The sequence below is a fragment of the Cetorhinus maximus genome, chromosome 9, assembly GCF_964194155.1.
Source record: "Cetorhinus maximus chromosome 9, sCetMax3.hap1.1, whole genome shotgun sequence".
Lineage (NCBI taxonomy): Eukaryota > Metazoa > Chordata > Chondrichthyes > Lamniformes > Cetorhinidae > Cetorhinus > Cetorhinus maximus.
The window spans coordinates 60,931,605-60,958,199 of record NC_135887.1 but is presented as its reverse complement, the minus strand read 5'-3'; the positions used below and the strand labels follow the sequence as shown (position 1 = coordinate 60,958,199).

At 52.3% G+C, this 26,595-nt stretch overlaps 1 protein-coding gene across 1 annotated transcript in view; it reads right to left on the bottom strand.

Annotated features, from left to right (window-relative positions):
- Positions 1-26,595, bottom strand: part of LOC144685053 (myosin-binding protein C, cardiac-type-like) — a 174,900-nt gene that overhangs the window by 2,033 nt on the left and 146,272 nt on the right. Inside the window, exons 12-18 of the mRNA XM_078549587.1 lie at positions 14,055-14,143; positions 11,162-11,357; positions 7,422-7,561; positions 4,747-4,906; positions 3,984-4,120; positions 3,250-3,436; positions 548-589 (exon numbers count right to left, since the gene is read on the bottom strand). Coding sequence (XP_078405713.1) covers positions 582-589; positions 3,250-3,436; positions 3,984-4,120; positions 4,747-4,906; positions 7,422-7,561; positions 11,162-11,357; positions 14,055-14,143 — 917 coding nt within the window. The 3' untranslated portion in view covers positions 548-581. The remainder of the gene's footprint in view (positions 1-547; positions 590-3,249; positions 3,437-3,983; positions 4,121-4,746; positions 4,907-7,421; positions 7,562-11,161; positions 11,358-14,054; positions 14,144-26,595) is intronic.

The window sequence follows — 26,595 nt, the reverse complement described above, 5'->3', positions numbered from 1 at the left end:
TAGGCCAGAATTTATTGCCCATCCCTAATTGCCCTTGTTCAGAGGGCATTTTGAGAATCAACCACATTGCTGTGGGTCTGGAGTCACATGTGGTCCAGACCAGGTAAGGATGGCAGATTTCCTTCCCTAAAGGACATTAGTGAACCAGATGGATTTTTACAACAATCGACAATGGTTTCATGGTCATCATTAGACTTTTAATTCCAGGTTTTTACGGAATTTAAATTCCACCATCTGCCATGGTGGGATTCGAACCCGGGTCCCCAGAGTATTACCCTGGGTCTCTGGATTACTAGTCCAGCAACAATACCAGAATGCCTGCCCCCATCATCCTCTCATTATATATTCTCCCACTCTTTCCTCCCCTCCTCCCTCTCCCCTCCTCCCTCTCCCCTCCTCCCCTTCCTCTCTCCTCCCTCTCCGCTTCTCCCTCTCCCCTTCTCCCCTTGCCTCTCTATCCTCCTCCCCCTCCTCTCCCCTCCCCTCCCCTCCTCCCTCCTCCTCCCCCTCCCCTTCCCCTTCTGCCCTCCATTATGTTGAAGCTTACCTCTGCAGCCTGCATGGCGAGCTGGGATAGACCACTACAGCACTGCAAAGAGAGACAACAGGAACTGATCAACAATTGGCATTCAGGCGGAGCAGCAGGGAGGGAGGATGAGAGTTAACCTGAACCCACAATGATCAGAGTCTTCAGAGTGCTGCAGTTCAAAGTGTACCAGGGCTGCCAGGAGTACTCTGGCTCTCTCAGCACACTGTGGAGTGAAAGATCAGCCAAGCACTCTGGATAGAGGACAGGCACGATGGGAGGAGGTCAGTACTGAGGGAGTGCTGCACTGTCAGAGGGTCAGTACTGAGGGAGGGCTGCACTGTCGGAGGGTCAGTACTGAGGGAGGGCTGCACTGTCGGAGGGTCAGTACTGAGGGAGTGCTGCACTGTCAGAGGGTCAATACTGAGGGAGGGCTGCACTGTCGGAGGGTCAGTACTGAGGGATGCTGCACTGTCAGAGGGTCAGTACTGAGGGATGCTGCACTGTCAGAGGGTCAGTACTGAGGGAGTGCTGCACTGTCGGAGGGTCTGTACTGAGGGAGTGCTGCACTGTCGGAGGGTCAGTACTGAGGGAGGGCTGCACTGTCGGAGGGTCAGCACTGAGGGAGTGCTGCACTGTCGGAGGGTCAGCACTGGGGGAGTGCTGCACTGTCAGAGGGTCAGCACTGAGGGAGTGCTGCACTGTCAGAGGGTCAGCACTGAGTGAGTGCTGCACTGTCGGAGGGTCAGTACTGAGGGAGTGCTGCACTGTCGGAGGGTCAGCACTGAGGGAGTGCTGCACTGTCAGAGGGTCAGTACTGAGGGAGGGCTGCACTGTCAGCGGGTCAGTACTGAGGGAGTGCTGCACTGTCGGAGGGTCAGCACTGAGGGAGTGCTGCACTGTCGGAGGGTCAGCACTGAGGGAGTGCTGCACTGTCGGAGGGTCAGCACTGAGGGAGTGCTGCACTGTCGGAGGGTCAGCACTGAGGGAGTGCTGCACTGTCGGAGGGTCAGCACTGAGGGAGTGCTGCACTGTCAGAGGGTCAGCATTGAGGGAGTGCTGCACTGTCGGAGGGTCAGCACTGAGGGAGTGCTGCACTGTCGGAGGGTCAGCACTGAGGGAGTGCTGCACTGTCGGAGGGTCAGCACTGAGGGAGTGCTGCACTGTCAGAGGGTCAGCATTGAGGGAGTGCTGCACTGTCGGAGGGTCAGTACTGAGGGATGCTGCACTGTCGGAGGGTCAGCACTGAGGGAGTGCTGCACTGTCGGAGGGTCAGCACTGAGGGAGTGCTGCACTGTCGGAGGGTCAGCACTGAGGGAGTGCTGCACTGTCGGAGGGTCAGCACTGAGGGAGTGCTGCACTGTCGGAGGGTCAGCACTGAGGGAGTGCTGCACTGTCAGAGGGTCAGCATTGAGGGAGTGCTGCACTGTCGGAGGGTCAGCACTGAGGGAGTGCTGCACTGTCGGAGGGTCAGCACTGAGGGAGTGCTGCACTGTCGGAGGGTCAGCACTGAGGGAGTGCTGCACTGTCGGAGGGTCAGCACTGAGGGAGTGCTGCACTGTCAGAGGGTCAGCATTGAGGGAGTGCTGCACTGTCGGAGGGTCAGCATTGAGGGAGTGCTGCACTGTCGGAGGGTCAGTACTGAGGGATGCTGCACTGTCGGAGGGTCAGCACTGAGGGAGTGCTGCACTGTCGGAGGGTCAGCACTGAGGGAGTGCTGCACTGTCGGAGGGTCAGCACTGAGGGAGTGCTGCACTGTCGGAGGGTCAGCACTGAGGGAGTGCTGCACTGTCGGAGGGTCAGCACTGAGGGAGTGCTGCACTGTCGGAGGGTCAGCACTGAGGGAGTGCTGCACTGTCGGAGGGTCAGCACTGAGGGAGTGCTGCACTGTCGGAGGGTCAGCACTGAGGGAGTGCTGCACTGTCGGAGGGTCAGCACTGAGGGAGTGCTGCACTGTCGGAGGGTCAGCACTGAGGGAGTGCTGCACTGTCGGAGGGTCAGCACTGAGGGAGTGCTGCACTGTCGGAGGGTCAGCACTGAGGGAGTGCTGCACTGTCGGAGGGTCAGCACTGAGGGAGTGCTGCACTGTCGGAGGGTCAGCATTGAGGGAGTGCTGCACTGTCGGAGGGTCAGCACTGAGGGAGTGCTGCACTGTCGGAGGGTCAGCACTGAGGGAGTGCTGCACTGTTGGAGGGTCAGCACTGAGGGAGTGCTGCACTGTCAGAGGGTCAGCATTGAGGGAGTGCTGCACTGTCGGAGGGTCAGTACTGAGGGAGTGCTGCACTGTCGGAGGGTCAGCACTGAGGGAGTGCTGCACTGTCGGAGGGTCAGCACTGAGGGAGTGCTGCACTGTCGGAGGGTCAGCACTGAGGGAGTGCTGCACTGTCGGAGGGTCAGCACTGAGGGAGTGCTGCACTGTCGGAGGGTCAGCACTGAGGGAGTGCTGCACTGTCGGAGGGTCAGCACTGAGGGAGTGTTGCACTGCACTGCATTTCCTCACCATCCCTAAAACGAATTAATGGTGATTATGTGTTTGCTGTGCACACGTTATCTGGTGAGTTTACACTTCAAAAGTTCTTGATTAGCAGTAAATTGCTTTGTAAAATACTGAGGGGATCCACAGTGCTGCAGAAATGTGAGTTATTTACTTTAGTGGATTTGTTTGCACGTTGGGATGGATCAAAGTGAAACTCAAACACTCTCCCCTGTGAACACCCCCTTACCTCTGACCTCCAGTCTACACTCGCTCTTGGCCTCTCCCAGGGGGTTGGTGGCCTGGCAGCTGTAGATCCCAGCATCAATGGAGCTTGGTTTGCGAATCTCCAGGCTCAACACTCCCTGGTTACTGAACATTCTGTAGCGGGGATCACCAGACAGGTCAGCCTGGTTCTTATACCACATCACCTTGGGCTGGGGGAACAGCAAAAGAGAGAGGAGAGAGGAAAATAGAGAGTAGTTGGAGGGAGGGGGAGAGAGGAAGGCGGGGAGGGGGAGGGGGGAAAGACGGAAGGAGGGTGAGGGGAAAGTGTAACAGAGAGGAGTGGCGGGGCAAGAAAAAGAGGGGAGGGAGAGAGCAGGAGAGAGACACACACAAGGAGGGGAGAGAATCGGGTTGGGGTAGGGAGTGAGGGGGGATGGGACAGAGAAAGAAAGGAGAGAGTGAGACAGAGCGAGAGAGATGGACAGAAAGAAGGAGTTACGAAGGGAGAGGTTCAGATGAAATGAAAAGACGGAGGGACAGAGTGAGATAGAATATGAAAGAGAGAGAGAGGGTGGGAAAAATTGAGATGGAGTGAAGGTGATATGGGGAGGGAGGGAGAGATGGTGCAAGAGAAATTATGGGAAAGAGAGAGACAGGAGGGAGGGATTGGGGAGGAGGGAGAGAGAGAGAGTTTAATAAGACTGGTCATTCAAATGGACTCTATGAGTGTTGCTTGGTGCGGATGGTGAATATTACCTTGGGGCTCCCTCGCAGGGCACAGCTCAGTGTGGCATTGTACCCACAAATCACTGAACGATTCATTAGCTGGCGTGTAAACTTGGGTGGCTCGGTGAAGTCATGCTGCTTGTAGCTGGGTGGCTTGTACTGCATCCCTGCCGGAGGCACCAGGAAGAGGCACAGTTAGAATCTGCAGGTACTCCCTTCTCACCCCCAGCCAGCCTCTGACATGCTCTTTGACCTCTGAACTTGTACCTCCTGCAATTGCCTCTCCCCCTGACCTCAAATTAACAAATGCCTTTCGCCTGTAAATAGGGTATAGGTGGGGAGATGAATCTGACTGTTCCTTTACCAGACGCCAGCCAATCTTTATAAACCTACCAACTATTGCTCTGCAGCAAGACTCCCCCATCCTGATTTTAAAAAAGCAGGGTGCCACTACTGGCTGGAAAGTATAACTGCAGCGTGACAGCTTTGCATTGGCAATTCACATTATAAATGTTGACATACAAAGATACATCAATAAAAACACAGTGCTTGAGTTTATAATGGGGAATGAATCATTATGAATCTTGTGCTCCAACAACAATCCTTCCCCCACCCCATTCCAGCTTCTAAACTGGAGACGTGAGGTCCAGTATCTGCTGGGAAGGTCTCTACAACTGATCTCGGAGCCTGCACAATAGGGAATCAGTGAGGACTCCTGCTCCCAATCGCTCCACATGGTCCCTATCTGGGATGGTTATGTTGCTATGACAGCAGGTGCTCCAGGCTGGCTTACCTGGTTTCTGGATGTAGACACTGTCCTTGGACTGGCTGGCCTCATCACTCAGGCCACATATGTTCTCGGTGAAGACTCTGAAGAAATATTCATTCCCTACGACCAGTTCTGACACGGAGCACTGAGCACGGCGACAGTGTTCATATACTGTGAACCACTCCTGAATCATCACAGACAGCAGTGCAAAGGGAAGGGGAGGGAGGGAGAGAAAAAGGGAGGGAGTGAGGGTGGGAATGCAGGAGGGAAAGAGGGAAATTCAAGGGAGAGAAAATGGGGGCAGAGAGAGAAACATTGTACACAAGGAGGGTGTGAGAGGGGGATCGGGAGTCAGAGAGAGAGAGAAAGAGGGCCAAAGTAGAGAAGGATTATGTGTTTGAGCAGAAGTAGCAGAATTTCTAACGTGTTAGATTGACACAATGGGACTGCAGAGAGCCAGCAGATCACCCACAGATCGCCCCCCCCATGGAGCGCGCGGCCCCCACAGAGCACCCCCCCCAACAGAGCGTGCGCCCCCCCCACAGATCGTCCCCCACAGAGCGCGCAACCCACGGAGCGCCCCCCGCACAGATCGCACCCCCACGGAGCGCCCCCCCCACAGATCGCACACCCACGGAGCGCCCCCGTAACGGAGCGCGTGGCCCCCACAGAGCGCCCCCCCACAGAGCGCCCCCCTACAGAGCACCCCCCCACGGAGCGCGCAGCCCCCACAGAGCGTCCCCCTACAGAGCGCCCCACCACAGAGCGCGCAACCCACGGAGCGCCCCCCCACGGATCGCCCCCGCCACGGAGCGCCCCCCCATGGAGCGCCCCCCCCCACCCCACGGATCGCCCCCCCCACGGAGCGCCCCCCCCCACCCCACAGATCGCCCCCCCCACGGAGCGCCCCCCCCCACCCCACAGATCGCCCCCCCCACGGAGCGCCCCCCCCCCACCCCACAGATCGCCCCCCCCACGGAGCGCGCGCCACCCACAGATCGCACCCCCCCCAGGGAACTCGCGCCATCCACGGAGTGCGCGCCCCCACACGGAGCGCCCCCCCCACCCACGGAGTGCGCCCACCTCCACGGTGCGCCCCCCCCACAGAGCGCCGCTTCCCCCCCACGGAGTGCGCCCCCCTCCATCCACGGAGTGCGCACCCCCCTACAGATCGCCCCCCCACAGTGCGCCGCCCCCCCCCACCACGGAGCGCCCCCCATGGACCCTCCCCCTTGGAGCGCCCCCCCCCCCCAACGGAGTGCCCCCCCACCCCTCGGAAAGCCCCCCCCCCTCATGGATCCCCCCCACGGAGCGCCCCCCCCACCATGGAGCCCTCCTCATGGAGCCTCCCCCTCGGAGCGCCCCCCACAATGGAGCCCCCCCCACGGAGCCTCCCCCACGGAGCGCCCCCCCTCGGAGCGCCCCCCCCCCCCCCACTTAGCACACCCCCCACCCCACGGAGCGCGCTCCCCCTCCACGGAGCGCCCCCCCCAATGGAGCCCCCCCCACGGAGCGCCCCCCCTCGGAGCGCCCCCCCCCCCCCCACTTAGCACACCCCCCACCCCACGGAGCGCGCTCCCCCTCCACGGAGCGCCCCCCCCCCCACCCCATGGAGCCCCCACAACGGAGCCTCCCCCTCGGAACGCCCCCCCCACGGAGTTTCCCCCCTACTTAGCGCACCCCCCCCCCAACGGAGCGCCCCCCCCCGCCCCAAGGTTTATCACCCTCCAGCTGAGTTATCAGCTTCAGATATAGGGTTTACCCCTCCAAAGTGCTCACTCACCTTCTCCTCTTCTGCCCCCCTTTCCTCTTTCCCCTCCCTCCATTTCCCCCGCTCCTCCTTACCTACCTTTGTACTCCTGCTCACACCTCCTTCCCCCTCCGCCCCGTCACACTCCTCCCTATCTCACCATTCCTTGCCTCTCACTCCTTCTTTCCCTTCACTCCCCCTCGCTCTCGCATTCGCCCTCCCACTCACTCCCCCTCCTCCTTACTCCCTCATTCCCCCCTAATTTCCCCTTCCCCTCATTCCCCCTCACTCCCTCATTGACCCTGACCCTCACTCCCCCTCCCCCTCACTCCCTCATTGCCCCTCCCTTTCACTCCCCCTTCCCCTCATCCCCTCAATCTCCCTCCCTCATTCGCCCTCGCCCTCACTCCGCCTCCTACCCATCTCAGCTGCCCATTTGCCTGAGTCCCTGTGCCCTGTGCTTCCTGTTGGATGTGGTGTTATGGGCGGGGGTTGGGTACTTCTGGAGCAGGGCCTCCCCAGGGAGGCGGAGGGGGTGGTGGTGACGGGGTCAGTTACCCAGTCAGGATTGTGGGGTAGGTCACTGTATCCAAGCTTGTCCCCAGTGTGGGGCCCTGCCCAGAGCGCCAGTGGCCTGGCCCTGCCCAGAATGCCAGTGGCCTGCCCCGGCCCAGAGCGCCAGTGGCCTGGCCCTGCCCAGAGCGCCAGTGGCCTGGCCCTGCCCAGAGCGCCAGTGGCCTGGCCCTGCCCAGAGCGCCAGTGGCCTGGCCCTGCCCAGAGCGCCAGTGGCCTGGCCCTGCCCAGAGCGCCAGTGGCCTGGCCCTGCCCAGAGCGCCAGTGGCCTGGCCCTGCCCAGAGCGCCAGTGGCCTGGCCCTGCCCAGAGCGCCAACTGCCCATTCAGTGTGTTGACATGGCTGCCCATTCCACAATTTTCCGGCACATTCTTACCATGGTCTTCTTGTCGGCTTTCTGGATGGTGTACCCGGTGATTTCACAGTTACCATCATCCTTGGGGGGCTGCCAGGATAGAGCCACATTCAACCCCCACACCTCCCCAACCTTCACATGGACTGGGGGGCCAGGCTTGTCTGGGAGAGGAAACAGGTAATGGTGAGGATTACTCAGCAAAGGGACCTCAATGCTATTGGAGGGTGGAGTGAGGGTCAGGGGGAGGGAAGTGGGTGGAGGAGTGAGAGGGAAGAGAATGAGGTGGGGGGGGGGGGAATGAGAGTGAGGGGGGAATGAGAGTGAGGGGGAATGAGAGTGAGAGGAGGAGGAGGAGAGGAGAGTGAGGGGGAATGAGATTGAGGGGAGAGTGAGCGGAGGAGGAGAGGAGAGTGAGGGGGAATGAGAGTGAGGGGGAATGAGAGTGAGGGGAAGAGGAGCGGAGAGTGAGGGGGAATGAGATTGAGGGGGAGAGTGAGCAGAAGAGGAGAGGAGAGTGAGGGGGAATGAGAGTGAGGGGGAATGAGAGTGAGGGGAGGAGGAGCGGAGAGTGAGGGGGAATGAGATTGAGTGGGTGAGTGAGGGGAGGAGGAGAGAAGAGTGAGGGGGAATGAGAGTGAGGGGGAATGAGAGTGAGGGGGAATGAGATTGAGGGGGTGAGTGAGGGAAGGAGGAGAGGAGAGTGAGGGGGAATGAGAGTGAGGGGAAATGAGATTGAGGGGGTGAGTGAGGGGAGGAGGAGAGGAGAGTGAGGGGGAATGAGAGTGAGGGGGAATGAGATTGAGGGGAGGGGAGGAAGAGAGGAGAGTGAAAGGAGGAAGAGAGGAGAATGAGGGGTAGAGTGAGGGGGGAATGAGACGGAGGGGGAGAGTGAGGAGGGAATGAGGGGAGGGGATAGTGAGGAGGGGGAGTGGGAGGGTGAGAAGGGGAATGAGAGTGAGGGGGAGAGCAAGGGGAGGAGAGTGAGGGGGGAATGAGAAGGAGGAGGAGAGTGAGGGGGGATAGTGAGGGAGGGGGAGATGAGGAGAGGGGGAGTGAGGGGGGGTTGGATTGAGAGTTTCACAGAGCTGCCCGACACTGGGACTCGAGGGGTTACACTCTATAGTAGGAGCTTTACTCTGTATCCGACACTTGCTGGAATACATGGGAACAGGGGGAGTCCATTCGGCCCTTCAATGCTGTTTCACCATTGAATTAGATCAGGGCTGATCTGTATCTTAACTCAGTCTCACTCGATCTCACTTTAAGCTTACACTTTCCTTGTTCTGGATTTGCCCAGCAGTGCAAATGGTTTCTCTCTATCTACCAATCATCTTAAACACCTCAACCTGATCATCTTTTAATCTTCTAGGCTCAAGGGGATAGAACCCTTACCTATGCCGCCTGTCCTCATAATTTAACACTTAAATCACTAGCTCCAGTATCATTGTGGAGAATCTGCATTGTGACCCCTTCCAAGACTGCCCGATCCTTCCAGAGATATGGGCTGGAATTCTCCAATCCGGGACTAAGTCCTGTGGCGGGGGCAGGGATGGGGAGTGCTTCCCCCCATGGAGGCCAATGGGAATACCCACGATATCTTGCGACCCCGATCTCATTAATTATGCAGCCAGGGGTCTCTCGACGAATCGCGTGGCAGGGTGGGCTGGATGGCGTGAGCCCCACATTCATATCCGGGCACCTAATTTAAAAGGCGCCTGGGCATCAACTCACTGACGAGGACTGTGGACATGGCAGGGTCTCCATCATCCCTGGGTATCCTCCTTGGCCTGCTGGAGGCCGGGGGGGGAACATGCTGGCCCCCGCTGGTGGGAGGAGGAGGAGGCTGAGGAGGGAGGGCAGCCTTACAGGTCACCACTGCTGTCAGTGCTCAGGGTGTCCAGTGGAGGTCAGCCATCCGATGTGGGAAGAGAATGAATAACCTCATCCTCTCTGTCAGGGACAACATGCAGTGCATTAATGAAATGTCACACAATCCAGTGGGTTATGTCTTAGACTGGACATAGAGAAAGAAACCTGAAGATGCTATGTACAGATAGATGCTCAATACAATTCCTCAGCCCCATCTTCTCTGTTCTTACTGAGCGGGACAAGATAAGACATAATCGCCAAGAGAAGGAGAAGACAGGAGGGTGTCAGCCACGTTTCCAGGGAATGACAGAGTTCCAGCAGATGGCAGCCCAGATAGCAGGGGTAGAGCGGGACCAGGCCATTGGCGATGGGGAGGCTGGATTTGGGCCTCCAACCAGTAAGGATCCATGTATGTCATCAAAGCCTCAGGGCCAAGGGGGCGTCCATGTTGGAGGCAGCTCAGGAAGTCACTCACTCTCTCCTCTCTCACTTACAGGTGCCAGCAGGAAGAGAACAAGGGCCAGAAGGTGACAATCTGTGCAGCTTCAGCACAAGCCCAGGCCCAGAGAGGAGTGAGGAGAGAACTCAAGAGACATGTCCACCTGTAGAGCCATCACAGCAGACACCTGCGCCCTCCACCAGCGAAGAGACACACACCTCCATGGGTGCTAGATGTACTTGAGCAAGGGTCTCACCATCTGGTGGTCACTGCACGGACATTTTTCCGTAGCAGCAGGAGCCAGGGTCAGCTGAGATCACCAGCACTCGGAAGACTGCTGGGGAAGAGGCATATGTGAGGTTTGAGTCTGATGACGAGCCTCTGGAATCAGCCGTCGATGAGATGCTGGAGAGGTAGCAAGAGGCAGGAGAACATGAGGCAAAGGTGGCAGAGGCCCTTAACAGATTGGTACATGAGGAGGCCGAGCCCAATCACCTGCTCTCTGATGAAGTGGTTCTGACCTGTGCATGCATCAAGCTCTCCATTGGGAGGGTGGCGGATGCCATGGAGAACCTGGTCCAGCAGATTCTGCCAGAGATGCGTGCAGAGCTGCACTCCATCGCTGTATCCATGGGAGAGATTTCATAGTGGCTACGTGAAAGGGGAACAGACTTCTCTCCATGTGCCCCCTCCCCTCCAGGAGTCAGGCAGGGGCCCTTAGGCACCCAAACGGAGGAGGAGCTGCTGATGGATTCCTCTAGGATCTTCCCTCAGGACTCTGAGGGTGTCCGGTCCTTCCGAATCCCCCTTGCCTGTGACCTCTGCAGCCTCAGCAGCGGCCCCAAAGTGAGAGGGAGCTTTACTCTGTATCTAACCCTGTGCTCTACCTGTCCTGGGAGTGTTTGATGGGGACAGTGTAGAGGGAGCTTTACTCTGTATCTAACCCCATGCTGTACCTGTCCTGGGAGTGTTTGATGGGGACAGTGTAGAGGGAGCTTTACTCTGTATCTAACCCCGTGCTGTACCTATCCTGGGAGTGTTTGATGGGGACAGTGTAGAGGGAGCTTTACTCTGTATCTCACCCCGTGCTGTACCTATCCTGGGAGTGTTTGATGGGGATAGTGTAGAGGGAGCTTTACTCTGTATCTAACCCTGTGCTGTACCTGTCCTGGGAGTGTTTGATGGGACAGTGTAGAGGGAGATTTATTCTGTATCTCACCCCGTGCTGTACCGGTCCTGGGAGTGTTTGATGGGACAGTGTAGAGGGAGATTTATTCTGTATCTCACCCCGTGCTGTACCGGTCCTGGGAGTGTTTGATGGGACAGTGTAGAGGGAGATTTACTCTGTATCTAACCCCGTGCTGTACCTGTCCTGGGAGTGTTTGATGGGGACAGTGTAGAGGGAGATGCAATGGGTTGATGTTGTTCTGTGCTGTCAGTGGCGCTCTCTTACCTATGACCTGGATGTAGATGCTTGCTGTGTCTTTGGTATTTTCGATCTGAATCTGAAGCTGGTACGAACCCGAGTGCTCGCGCTCTGCCTTACGGATAAAGAAGATGGTGTCTGTGTCACTGTTCCTGATTGTGATGTTCTTCGAATCCAGGGGCTGTTCGTCCTTCAGCCAGGTGATTATTGGCCTGGGCTTGCCCTGCACAGTGAATAACAGAAGCAGATACTGTCAGAGAGTGGCAGCAAATGCAGTTTCCAGTTTACATGGGGTCATGGTATCTCACTGCCATTCTACTCAGGGGAAATGAAGAGGATTCAGACTGAAAACAGTAATCCAATGAACACACGGAAAGTCCCCTTACATAGCAACAGCCTGATCATCTGAATCGATGGGTAAATGGTCGATGGGTAAACAATGACCAGAACATTGGGAGAACTCCATTGCTCTCCGAGTGTGCGGCACTGCCACGGCACTGACCCTCCGACAGTGCGGCGCTCCCTCAGTGCTGACCCTCCGACAGTGCGGCGCTCCCTCAGTGCTGACCCTCCGACAGTGCGGCGCTCACTCAGCACAGACCCTCCGACAGTGCGGCGCTCCCTGCGCTCTGACCCTCCGACAGTGTGGCGCTCCCTCAGCTCTGACCCTCGGACAGTGCGGCGGTCCCTCAGCTCTGACCCTCCAACCGTGCGGCGCTCCCTCGGCACTGACCCTCCGACAGTGTGGCGCTCCCTCGGCACTGACCCTCTGACAGTGCGGCACTCCCTCAGCTCTGACCCTCCGACAGTGCGGCGCTCCCTCAGCTCTGACCCTCCGAAAGTGCGGCGCTCCCTCAGCACTGACCCTCCGACAGTGCGGTGCTCCCTCAGCTCTGACCCTCCGACAATGCGGCACTCCCTCGGCACTGACCCTCCGACAGTGCAGCCCTCCCTTGGCACTGACCCTCTGACAGTGTGGCGCTCCCTCCGCACTGACCCTCTGACAGTGCAGCACTCCCTCAGCATTGACCGTCGGACAATGCAGCCCTCCCTCAGCACTGACCCTCTGACAGTGCAGCACTCCCTCAGTACTGACCCTCCGACAGTGCAGCCCTCCCTCAGCACTGACCCTCTGACAGTGTTGCGCTCCCTCAGCACTGACCCTCTGACAGTGCAGCACTCCCTCAGCACTGACTGTCGGACAGTGCAGCCCTCCCTCAGCACTGCATTGAGGCTTTTGCCTGAATTATATGTTCTCGTGTTTTGATTGGGATTTGAATTGCTGATTGTTTGTCTCAGATTGGGAGGTGCTGGCACTCAGCCAGCTGACTCATTACAGATTGGTGAGAATACAGCAGTACCTTGACAGCATCAGTGCCACCGAGATATCCTCGACCATGGTGAGGGGCTCCCAATGTCACCTTAGCTAACAGAACAGTGATGGGCATCTCTAAAAACCCACATGGGCTGTGCCTGCACATGCAGAGCATGCTTGTCGATATCTGTGCAGCTGTGATCCCCGGGCACGGTGTCCCTTAAAATTAAAGTTTGTATTCTGGGACTTGAGGCTCTTGCAACAGCAGATGGGCCTTCCTTCCCACCCCAGGGGTATTAGAGTGGGAGAGGGGGTATCGCCCCACCCCAGGGTGTAAGATGGGAGAGGGGCTATCTCTGCATTCCCTGGGTATTAGGGTTGCCCTTGCTGTGAAGGGGTAGGGTTAACTTTAACACACCATGGGTCAGTCTCCATGTGTCCTCTGGCCCACAGTACTGGAGCCAAGATGAAGGTTACTGGAATCTCTGCTGACCATGTCCCGTGGTGTTTGTTCTGAGTGCCTGACATACCTGCACGTCAGCAGCTGTCCACATGTCCTCACTGAATATGAGAGTGGTGGCCATGCCAGAGAGGCCTCTCTTTCCTGCCCTTCCTCCAGGGAGCTGTGTTTCTACACAGTCCATTCCAGCCGGTAGATTGCCTGCTGCTCTTCATAGGCCCTGTGCAATCTCACCAGCCCATATCCCCCTCCCTCGTTTCCCCACCAGTCACCCACCCGCACCTCCTGGTCACTCTCAAGGCTATGGCTCAAACTGGCTCCTGTTTCCCATCACCTCACCACTCAAACTCCTGGGGCTGAATTTTGCCCTTGACGGGCAGGGAGCCGATTCCCGCCGGAGAAACGGGCCCCGCCGCTATTTTAAGTGGGTGGGCCAATTAAGGCCCGCCCAGCGTGACGTCCAGCGGGAAGTGCTATGCGCTCCCTGTGCGGGCGGGGGGGCCATTCCCCAAATGCAAGAGTGCGCTCTTTCACGCGTGTGCACGAAAGAGCGCACATCTCCCTGAGGCTAAGTGCTGCCTCAGGGAGATCGCTGACAGGTTTTTGAAAGTTTAAAAATAGAAAAATAAAAAAATCCTTAACATGTCCCCATCATGTGACAATGTCACACGAGATGGGACATGTTCATAAATTGCACAAAAACTTTATTAAACGTTTTTAAAGCTGACATGATACCTCATCCCACCAGCCTTAAGCTTGGACGGGCAGGTCCTTTAATTGGGTTAACTACCCTGTCAATGGCCTCAGTTGGGCAGGTGCACAGCTGATTTTGCTGCGCCCCCGCCTTCCTGAAAATTTAAATGGGGCGGGATGATGTCGGGGGTTCCGCCCAACGTCATCCCGCGTCATTTTGCGTGTCGACGAGCGGGCACCGCCCCCAACTCACTGATGGAAATATTCTGACCCTGCTGTTTTTGGGACAGTCAAAGTGACTGTTTTGACTGTCCCAAGACCCAAAGTTTCCAATCTCTGTTCCCACTCTTTCAGAGAAGAGTGAAGAGGGGTGAGGGGAGAATGGTGGGGAATGGGATTGAGAGCCGGTGTCTTTAGCAGGCAGTGGAATTGGATACAGGGAGTCACCTCACCTGGAAGGGGATCATGATGTTCACAGTCTCTCCCACCACTTTCACCACCTTTTGCCGGAGGCTACGAGGGAGACAGATCCTGGGTCGCTCTGCATTGGTGAAGAGATAGACATTGTTTTACCTGACACCACAGGAGAGATAGTTACTTCAACATATCCACACCCAAAAATCCCTCGGGCCCCAAAAATATAACCCCCACCCCTGCCCATCCCAAACGTCTACCCAGCCCTCAAACTAACCAGGGCTGGACTGGATCTGACAGCAGTAATTAGGCAGGCAGGATGGGAGTGGAGTTTGATTTTGGGGGAGATGCAGCCTGTTTGCCCCTCTCTGCAGTATGGGACCACTCTCCTTGGCTCTCCAGGAGCCATGGTATACAATTCAATGCGGGAGAGAATTCTGGGGAAGCTTTCAAGAGGCCTTCCAGTTGCTGGACTTGGCTCTCGCTGAGCGACAGGGTTTACTTGCTGCTAGGTAACCTCAATGGAACCGTAAAGAAACCGGCCACCCAATCCCTTACAGACTGTGACCTGGGGGGGTGAGGAACAAAGATGGGCAGAGGTGGCACAGGCCAGACCCAAAACACCGAGTCCCATCATCACTGTATTCATCACGATGGCTGAGTTAGGTCCAGGAGACAGGTATCTACTCAACCCCCTCAGGGAGGGGCAGGGTATCTACTCAACCCCCTCAGGGAGGGGCAGGGTATCTACTCAACCCCCTCAGGGAGGGGCAGGGTATCTACTCAACCCCCTCAGGGAGGGGCAGGGTATCTACTCAACCCCCTCAGGGAGGGGCAGGGTATCTACTCAACCCCCTCAGGGAGGGGCAGGGTATCTACTCAACCCCCTCAGGGAGGGGCAGGGTATCTACTCAACCCCCTCAGGGAGGGGCAGGGTATCTACTCACCCCCCTCAGGGAGGGGCAGGGTATCTACTCACCCCCCTCAGGGAGAGACAGGGTATCTGCTCACCCCCCTCAGGGAGGGGCAGGGTATCTGCTCATCCACCTCAGGGAGAGACAGGGTATCTGCTCATCCACCTCAGGGAGGGGCAGGGTATCTGCTCATCCACCTCAGGGAGGGGCAGGGTATCTGCTCACCTGCCTCAGGGAGGGGCAGGGTATCTGCTCACCCCCCCTCAGGGAGGGGCAGGGTATCTACTCACCCCCCCTCAGGGAGGGGCAGGGTATCTACTCACCCCCCCTCAGGGAGAGACAGGGTATCTACTCACCCCCCCTCAGGGAGGGGCAGGGTATCTACTCACCCCCCCTCAGGGAGAGACAGGGTATCTACTCACCCCCCCTCAGGGAGGGGCAGGGTATCTACTCACCCCCCCTCAGGGAGAGACAGGGTATCTACTCACCCCCCCTCAGGGAGGGGCAGGGTATCTACTCACCCCCCCTCAGGGAGAGACAGGGTATCTACTCACCCCCCCTCAGGGAGGGGCAGGGTATCTACTCACCCCCCCTCAGGGAGAGACAGGGTATCTGCTCATCCACCTCAGGGAGAGACAGGGTATCTGCTCACCCCCTTTAGGGAAGGGCAGGGTATCTACTCACCCCCCTCAGGGAGAGACAGGGTATCTGCTCACCCCCTTTAGGGAAGGGCAGGGTATCTACTCAACCCCCTCAGGGAGGGGCAGGTTATCTACTCACCCCCTCAGGGTGGGGCAGGGTATCTACTCACCCGCGCCGGGGGGAGTAGGGCTCGGGAGCAGTGTATTTACTCACTCCCCTCTGGGACGAGTAGGGCCCGGGAGTATTTTCATAAAAACATGAGAATTAGGGGCAGGAGTAGTCCATTTGGCCCCTTGAACAGGCTCCACCATTCAATAAGGTGGTGGCTAATCTGAAAATAGCCTTAACTCCTGTCTGCTCCGCATAATTCTCGACTCCCTCACTTATCAAAAATCTGTCTAACTCAGCCTTGAATATATTCAATAACTCAGCCTCCAGTGCTCTCTGGGGTAGAGAATTCCAAACATAATGACCCTCTGAGAGAAGAAATTCCTTCTCCTCTGTCTTAAGTGTGGGACCCCTTATTTTGAAACTGTGCCCCCTAGTTCTAGAGTCCCCCATGAGGGGAAACACCCTCTCAGTGACTACCCCGTCAAGTCCCCTCTGAATCTTCTATGTCTCAATAAGATCACCTCTCGTTCTTCAAAACTCCAATGAGCTCCAACCTGCTCAACCTCTGTTCATAAGACAAACCCTTCATGCTGGGAATTGTTGTATGTTAGTTGGACTGACTAGGGATTGATTGCTGAGACGTTGGCCTGTCTAAACAATAACTTGTTTATTAGATAAAACTGAACTCCAAACAGATATACATGACGAGGTGTGACTCTGCTGAAGTTAGGAACATTCTCCCTCTCGACTCTCGGTCTTGTGTGTCATCATTATGGGCGGTGCTATTTACACAGTCCCACACATTAACCCTTTCAACTTTAATCCTACATCTCCCCCCCAAGTCTTTGTCCATATTAGATAAAAGCAAAATACTGCAGATGCTGGAAATCTGAACTAAAAACAGAAAATGCTGGAAAAACTCAGCAGATCTGGCAGCATCTGTGGAGAAAGAAACACAGTTAATGTTTTGAGTCTGTATGAAGAGTCGGACAGACTCAAAGTATCAACTCTGTTTCTCTCTCCACAGATGCTGCCAGAGCTGCTGAATTTTTCCAGTATTTTTTGCCTTTGTCCATATTATTTTTCTACATTAATATTTACATATTATCCCATCTCCCCAATCTCTGACTGCATAGATTCAATCCATCAGGAGGCTTCATGACTCTCCCTGATCGTGTTCCTGTCAGGCTTGGGAGATCAATGGTCTCTCTTTGAACTTCTCTTTCTTGGCCTGGATGATCTTCACTGTGAGTTGTAGTATCTGGTTCTTTACTAACTTCCGACTCAATGTCTGCTTCTACCAAATGTACGACCGACTGTCACCTTTGAGGAATAGAAATAAGCTGTCTCTGGTTTCTATGTAGATTACCTTCTCATGTACTAAATAAGATCTTGCTGATTGGCATCTCTCTGGACTATTACTTTGCCTTGGTTTTGTTTCTGGATCGGGACTTGATCCTTTTCTTCCTGTCTTTGCTGTTAGACTTTTCTCCGTCTTTTGTCCTTCTTTCTGGATTGGATTTTGTAGGTTTATCCCTCTCTTTGTGTTTTGCATGTTCTCTATTCTTGTCTCATGAGTTCGCCCTGGTTCCTTTGGATAGTGTTTGCTGTCTTTCCGTACTCCTGGAGTGACGACTCCTTGCAGTCTCTAGTTCTTGAACTCTCGGATAGACCTGGATTTCTAGCCCTGGAATTCATTCTTTGGGTAAGACGGGAAGCTGTGAGGTACCCACCTGATCAATGTCTTGCTTTCTCTCAAAATCCAGCAGACCTGGTACAGTGATGAGGTCACTGACTTCCGATATGGAAAAGGTGGACATTGTGTGTTTTGGTTCCGTGTCTAGTGTTTGACTTCTTTGACTGCCAGCATCCTTGATGACCATTTTCGATGGATGGATAGGTGTAGATGTACTTTCCTGAAGGTCAGCACTGTGATCACTGTGGTATTGGAATAGGGTATTCCGTCACCAGATTTCCATCTTCCACTTTCCCAGCAATACTACTAAGTGATGAATGATCCTTGTCATACTCATGTATTCTCCAGTCTAATTGATTCACTGTACATTCAGTGTGAGTGAGTCCACTCACCCCCACCGCCCCCCCACCCCTCCCCCCCAACACCCCACCCCCCCGCCCCCCCACCGCTCCTCCACCCACCCCCCCACCGCTCCCCAACCCACTCCACCCCACTCCGCCCCCCCTGCCCACCACCCCCCCTCCACCTCACCCCACCCCCCACCTGCCACCCCCCCCACCCCCCACCCTCCCACCCCCACCCCCACCTCCCTGCTGGACCATATAGCTTCTGATAAGATCGGTGCTCTGTGTCCAGTATACAGTTGGAGAAACATTCATTGACGTGTATATCTGCGTTCCGGAATGCATGACTGGGGTCATTGATCTCACCCAGGAAATATTTTTGATCTTCTTCTGGTTGAAATTCCTCAGCTTCATTAAAAGCCTTATGTGTGAAAACTTTTTCCTTAACACCTGTGAAGTTAGAGGATTTACTTCGGCACATCTTCCCGAAATTCCCAACTCTTCTGCAGAGAAAGGATTCTGCAAGGACACTGTTCGTGCCTGTGTGTCTTTATGGCACTGCAGCACTGGCAGAGATTTCTGGCATCTTGTACTTTCCATCCCAATTGTACCTTCTTTCCTGAAACTTCTTTTACATTGGTGGACTTAAGGAACTGCATGCTGTCTGGAGATTTCCTGAGTCAAGGTTTTTCTTCATCTCTCAGTATTGCCCTGCTCTGTTTACAGGCCTCTGTTTGGCTCACCAGAGCTGGAACTTTCCTTCCAGTAATTGCAGCTTTCCCATGCTGATCAATCTCTCACCGGGACCCGCTGTGGTCACTATCTCTTTTAAGTATCTATTTCTTAGACTCTAAAAAGCCATTAAACTCTTTGCCTGAAGTTATTGCAATAATTTCTTCACTCCCTTTCCCTGGAGCATCAAGTATTTGCGGCCTAATTTTTTCATTTACTACTTTGCAGTCACCATGAGTAATGGCGCCGACCTCGGACATGGACTGCAGGAATTATTGAAACCTGCTCTTGCTAGGGATGGGTTTGCCTAGTGCTGCCTGCCTAGTGCACCATTAAAAGCAACATCCTGGTGAATCTCCTCTGCACCCCCTCCAGTGCAATCACATCCTTCCTATAATGTGGCGACCAGAACTGCACACAGTACTCCAGCTGTGGCCTCACCAAGGTTCCATACAACTCCAACATGACCTCCCTACTTTTGTAATCTATGCCTCGGTTGATAAAGGCAAGTGTCCCGTATGCCTTTTTCATCACCTCACTAACATGCCCCTCCGCCTTCAGAGATCTATGGACACACATGCCAAGGTCCCTTTGTTCCTCAGAACTTCCTAGTGTCGTGCCGTTCATTGAATACTTTCTTGTCAAATTACTCCTTCCAAAGTGTATCACCTCACACTTTTCAGGGTTAAATTCCATCTGCCACTTATCTGCCCATTTGACCATCCCGTCTATATCTTCCTGTAGCCCAAGACACTCAACCTCACTGTTAACCACCCGGCCAATCTTTGTGTCATCCGCAAACTTACTAATCCTACCCCCTACATAGTCATCTATGTCATTTATATAAATGACAAATAATAGGGGACCGAGCACAGATCCCTGTGGTATGCCACTGGACACTGGCTTCCAGTCACTAAAGCATCCTTCTGTCATCACCCTCTGTCTCCAACAACTAAGCCAATTTTGAATCCACCTTATCAAATTACCCTGCATCCCATGTGCATTTGCCTTCTTTATAAGTCTCCCATGTGGGACCTTGTCAAAGGTTTTGCTGAAATCCATATAAACTACATCAACTGCACTACCCTCATCTACACACCTGGTCACCTCCTCAAAAAATTCAATCAAATTTGTTAGGCATGACCTCCCTCTGACAAAGCCATGCTGACTATCCCTGATCAAACCTTGCCTCTCCAAGTGGAGATAGATTCTCTCCTTCAGAATTTTCTCCAATAGTTTCCCTACCACTGACATGAGACTCTCTACAACCCTTCTTAAATAGCTGAACCACATTATCTGTTCTCCAGTCCTCTGGCACCTCCCCCATGGCCAGAGAGGAATTAAAAATTTGGGTCAGAGCCCCTGCGATCTTCTCCCTTGCCTCCCTCAGCAGTCTGGGACACAAATCATCCAGACCTGGAGATTTGTCCACCTCCAATACCTTGTCTCTTCCTATATCAATTTACGCAAGAACCTTGCAGTCTCTCTACCCGAGTTCGATACCTTCATCTTCATTCTCTTGGGTGAAGACGGATGTGAAGTATTCGTTTAACACTCTACCAATGTCCTCTGGCTCCACTCATAGATACTCTTTCCTTGGTTATCCTCTTCCCATTGATATACTTATAGAATATCTTGGGATTTTCCCTGCTTTTATCAGCCAGAGTTTTCTCATATCCCCTCTTTGCTCTCCTAATTACTTTCTTAAGCTCCACCCTGCACTTTCTGTACTCCACTAATGCCTCTGCTGATTTGCTCCTCTTGTACCTGCTAAAAGCCTCTCTTTCCCTTCTCATCGTATCCTGAATACCTCTGGTCATCCATGGTTCTCTGGGCTTGTTACTCCTTCCTATCACCCTAGAGGGAACATGTTGAGCCTGTACCCGCCACATTTCCTTTTTGAACACCCCCCACTGCTCCTCTGTAGATTTCCCCACAAGTACCTGTTCCCAGTCTACCTTGGCCAGATCCTGCCTTATTTTACTAAAATCCACTCTCTCCCAGTCCAAAACATTTTTTTGCAACTTGTCTATTTCTTTGTCCATAACAAGCTTAAATTGTACCATGTTGTGGTCGCTGTCACTAAAATCCTCCCCCACCACCACCTCAGCCACCTGTCTGGCTTCATTCCCCCAGAATTAGGTCCAGCACTGCGCCGTCCCTTGTTGGACCCTCTACATATTGACCTAAAAAGTTCTCCTGTACACATTTCAAGAAATCCACTCCATTCAAGCCCTGAACACTATGTCTATCCCAATTAATGTTGGGAAAGTTGAAATCACCTAATATAATTACCCTATTGTTATTGGTTTTACACACCTCCGCAAATTGTGCACATATTTGCTCCTCAATTTCCCGCTGACTATCTGGGGGTCTATAATAAACACCTAACAATGTGGCTGCCCCATTTTTTATTCTAAGCTCTACCTACAAAGCTTCATTCGATGCCTCCAAGATATCCTCTCTCCTTACTGCAGTAGCTGACTCCTTAAATAATAATGCAATGCCTCCTCCTCTTTTACCCCCTTCCCTGTCTCGCCTGAAGATTCTATATCCCGGAATGCTGAGCTGCCAATTCTGCCCCTCCCTCAACTACATCTCTGTGATGGCTACTATATCACAATTCCACATGTCAATCCTCACCCTTAACTCATCCATTTTACCTGTAATACTCCTGGCATTAAAGTAGAGGCCATCCAGCCTTGCCTTACTCCCTTGAAACATAATGCAGCTGTCCTCCCTCTGACTTGATTGTTTTACTGTATTATGATGGTTCACTATTCTGCTAACATTCTGTGTCCCCTCCCCCTGCTGAATTAGTTTAAAGTCCTCCTAACAGCACTAGCAAACCCACCCGCAAGGATGTTAGTCCTGCTCTGGTTCAGATGTAGACCGTCCCGCTTGTACAGATCCCAACTTCCCCAGAAACAGTCCCAATGATCCAGGAATCTAAAACCCTCCCTCCTGCACCAACTCTTAAGCCACGTATTCATTGGCGCTATTCTCCTATTTCTGAGCTCGCTAGCACTTGGCACCGGGAGTAATCCAAAGATTACAACCCGAGAGGTCCTGCTTTTTAGTCTACTGCCTAATTCCTTGAATTCTTGATGCAAGACCTCATCCCTCTTTCTACCTACGTCATTGGTACAAACATGTACCATGACCTCTGCCTTATTACCCTCCTCCTTCAGGATGCCCTGCAGGCGTTCAGTGACATCCCGAACCCTGGCACCAGGGAGGCAAAAGACCATCCTGGAGTAACGTTGATGACCACAGTAGCGCCTATCTGTTCCCCTGACTATAGAATCCCCTATTACCTTTGCTCTTCCTCCCCTCCTGTACTTGCAGGCTGCTTGTGGTGCCAGAAGCTTGGCTCTGTCCGCACTCCCTGGAGGAACCAGCGCCCTCATCAGCCTCCAAAATGGAATACCGATTTGCGAGCGGGACCCCAGGGGATTCCTGAACTACCGGCCTGTTTCTCTTGGACTGCCTGGTGGGTGAATGGGTGAATTCCCTTCCTTCCTCAAGTCCCTTCAGCTGCGGTGTGACCACCTCTCTCAACGTGCTATCCAGACGTTGGTCTGTCTAAACAATAACTGGTTTATTAGATAAAACTGAACTCTATACAGATATACATGATGAGGTGTGACTCTGCTGAAGTTAGGAACATTCTCCCTCTCGACTCTTGGTCTTGTGTGTCATCATTATGGGCGGTGCTGTTTACACAGTCCCACACATTAACCCTTTCAACTCTAATACTATATGAATCAGCCTAGTGAACCTTCTCTGAACTGCTTCCATAGCAAGAATATCCCTTTTTAAGTAAGGAGACCAAAACTGTACACAATACTCTCGATGTGGTCTCACCAATGTCCTATACAGTTGTTGCAAAACTTCCCGACTTTTATACTCCATTTACTTTGCAATAAAGGCCAGCATTCCATCTGTCTTCCTAATTACTTGCTGTACCTGCTTGCTGACTTTTTGTGATTCATGTACAAGGACACCCAGATCCCTCTGTACCGCCGCATTTTGTGTTCCCTCTCCATTTAAAAAATATTCTGCTTTTCTATTCTTCCTGCCAAACAAGGCTGCTGGACAAGCTCAAATTTTCCCATATTTGCTCCATTTGCCAGTTTTTGCCCACTGAACCTATCTTTCGCTTTGCAGACTCTTTGTATCTTCCTCACAACTTACTTTCCTATCTAGCTTTATATTGTCAGCAAATTTGGCTGTGATACACTCAGTCCCTTCATCCAAGTCATTAATGTGGATCATAAATAGTTGAGGCACCAGCACTGATTCCTGTGGCACTCCAGGAATAAGAGTTGGCCAATCTGAAAGTGACCCATTGATCCTGACTCTCTGCTTCCTTGCATTAGCCAATTTCCAATCCATGCTAAAATATCACCCACAACACCATGAGCTCTTATCTTGTGCAGTAATCTTTTATGTGGCATCTTATTGAATATCTTTTGAAAATCCAAATACACTATGTTTACTGGTTCCCCTTTATCCACCCTGCTCATTACATCCTCAAAGACTTCGAATAAATTTGTCATATACGATTTCTCTTTCACAAAACCAGGTTGACTCTGCCTGATTTCCTCTTGATTTTCTACTATCCTTGGAATGTTTTTCGTTTCTTCCACAGTGAAGACAGATACAAAATATTTTTCAAAGTCTCTGCCATTTCCTTTTTACCCATTATTAATTCTTCACTCTCACTCTCTAAGAGGCCAATGTTCATTCTCACTGCTCCTTTATTTGTTATATACTTGTAGAAGTTTTTACTGTCCATTTTTATTTTTCTTGCTAGTTTTCTCTCATTTTCCAATTTCTGTCTCTTCATTATTTCTTTCGTCATCCTAAAGTTTTCCCAATCTTCTGGCCTACCCACTAATCCTTGCATTTTTGTACATCCTTATCTTTCTTGCCAGAATTTAATGCATTTATCTATGTTGAAATTCATTTGTCAATCACATACCCACCCTGTAAGTTTGTTAATGTCTTGTAACTTATTGCAATCCTTCTTAGATTGACCCCAATTTGATGTCATCCACAAATTTACAAATTGTGTTACTGATTCCAAAGTTGTTAATATAAATTGTGACAATCCGTTTGGGATCCTACTTTTCACCTTCTGCAAATCCGGCTTTCTTCACATTTACTTTCTGCCTTTCAGACTGTTAGTTCCATTCCGCTAATTGTCTCCTGACACTGTACAAACCTGCCTTATTCATCACTCTGTTATGTGGTACCTCATTCAAGCTCTTTTGGAAACTTGATGTATTACAGCGTTACCTGTGTCTACTCTCTCAGTTCCATCCTCAAAGAATTTAATCTGGTTGACCAACCTAGACTTTCCCTTCTGAAATATATATTGAATATTTGGTATATTTTTGATTTCTATCATATTTTTATGTTCTCCTTTCATAGGAATTCCATAGATATCGCTGAAAATGAGACATGCTGTTGAAGCTTTTTATCTTGCACTCATCAGGACAGATTCACAAGAATACCAAATCTCAAAGTGAGCAACAATTTATACTGCATCTATTTTGTGTTGCTCTGTTGTGTCTTTTCTAAAATTCAATCTGTCCAGACCAGGGTTTATCCTCATTGAGTTTTGATTGTGAGGAAATAGAGATAGTTTAAGATAGTTATGTGTATTTGGATGTGTTAAGAATAAGGTATATCTCTAAGTTTAATTTTGATTTGTATTTCTGTATTTGTGTGTTAAGAAAAAGGGGAAGTTGACTTATATTCACTTTAAAAGATGCCTGCATTTTAATGAAGATTTTATGACTCTTGAAGGGGAGTTAAGACACACAAGCTATAAAAAATTGTGCAACAGGAGGCCCCACAGAGACAGAAAAGTAGTTTTGGTTTAGTTGAAAGCAGTTTGAGTTCAGTTGCCAGCAGAAACAGCCTAGGAGGGACAGGTAGCCAGTCCCAAACTAAAGTTGAAGCCAGCTGCCAAGAGAGGCTGGACAGTATAGGAAACTGCAGAAGCTGCTTCCAGAAACAAAAGAAGAAAGTTCCACATTCAGGGGAGTGGAACAGGGAAGATCCAAGAGGACAGTCTAGTCAAAGGACAAGGACAGGAATCTGGAGAAGGTCCTGTTTTGTGGAAGTGAAAGTAAGGAGCGGAGAGGAAGGCTTCAAGCTTAAAGAGAAGAAAGTGCAGGATGCAAATTTAAAGCGATTTAGGCATACAAAAAGCCAGAAATTCCAAGGAGACAACTGAAAGTCTGAAACTCTTTACTATGAGTATGTGAAGCAGTGGCGTACTGTTAGCATGGCTGAGTCAGAGAGAGAGTGTGTGGAAGAAAGCTTAAATGCATGTGGCAATCTAGGGGAGAGGAACACTGGAAGGAGAGTTCGAAACCCTGGAGGTGGACCCTTGTGGAAGGCATTTGAGAGACAGTGGAGATTGGAAACCCTCGCGTGAAAGACAGAATTCAGTGAATTCTTGGCTCGTGGTCTGACAAGTGTCTGGAGGGGGGAGTTGATGACAGATCCGTAGCATCTTTATGGGGTGGGATCTGTCACTTGGTTTCAGTGTGTGGTCTGTCTGACCACAGGTCACCTATTGGTTTACATGAACTGTGTACTTACTGTGAACATTAGAGTATTAGACAGCTTTTGTAATTTGTGTTATCCTTACAAATCTGTATAATCTGTAAAGGTATAATTGTGGGTGAAGGGGTATTGTAATATAGTTAATCTTTTCTTGTTTAATAAATGTTTTATTCTTATTTGTTAAAAGCTCATCAGCTGACTCCTATGACTCTGTTCAGTAGCCACCCTCCACATGTCTAAACAAAAAGTAAAAGTCATAACCTATCAAGCCAGGTTCCACCCTGGGATCAGGCTTGTTCAGTAGTAACATCAGCTGGGATCATAACACTTTGTGAGTTTATTTAACATTTATCTTCCTCATTTTAAATGTATTTATATCATTTCTGATCTCATCTTCCAATGTCATTATCCTGATCTGTCATCCTGGTAAATTCTGAAGTTAAAATAATTCTCTAACATCACTGTTTCATTCTCTCTCTCTCTCTCTCTGATTTTTTTCTGATCCTCCCTTTATGGCCCAATACCCATCCTGCTTTTCCTGTTTATTATTGCTGGGCTGCGTACATATTGGGTTAGAAAGAAGTCCTGTCCACAGTGGAGGAGCCCTTACACCCTTCACCTACCTCATGTCCATTTGAAATCAGGGAGCTGCAATTTCCTAATTCGAACTTTGTTACTCATTGCATACATTTGTTTGCATATTTCTTCCTTCATCTCCCTGTCTGTAGGCTGAGGCTTGAATCTGATTGTAAAAAGGTGTGTGTGTGTGTCTGTGGGTGTCTGTGTATGAGTATGTGTATCTGTGTGCGTGTGTATCTGTGTATATGTTTGTGTTCGTGCGTGTGAGAGTGTCCGTGCATATGTGAGTGTTCAGGCGTGTGAGTGTCCGTGCATGAGTGTTCATGCATGTGTGTCCATGCGTGTGTTGTGAGTGTCCATGCACGTGAGAGTGTCCGTGCGTGTGTGTGTCCATGCATGTGTGAGTGTCCGTGCGTGTGTGAATGTCCATGCATGTGTGAACGTCCGTGCATGTGTGAATGTCCATGCATGTGTGAGTGTTCGTGCGTGTGTGAGTGTCCGTGCGTGTGTCCGTGCGTGTGTGTCCATGCATGTGTGAGTGTCCGTGTGTGTGTGTGAATGTCCGTGCGTGTGTGAGTGTTCAAGCGTGAGTGTCCGTGCGTGTGAGTATCTGTGCGTGTGTGAGTGTCCATGCATGTGAGAGTGTCCATGTGTGTGTGAATGTCCGTGCGTGTGTGTCCGTGTGTGTGAGAGTGTCCATGCATGTGGGAGTGTTCGTGTGTGTGTGAGAGTGTCCATGCGTGTGTGAATGTCCATGCGTGTGTGAATGTCTGTGCGTGTGTGAATGTCTGTGCGTGTGTGAATGTCCGTGCGTGTGTGAGTGTTCGTGCGTGAGTGTCCGTGCGTGTGAGTGTCCATGCGTGTGTGAATGTCCGTGCGTGTGTGAGTGTTCGTGCGTGAGTGTCCGTGCGTGTGAGTGTCCATGCATGTGGGAGTGTTCGTGTGTGTGTGAGAGTGTCTGTGCATGCGTGAGAGT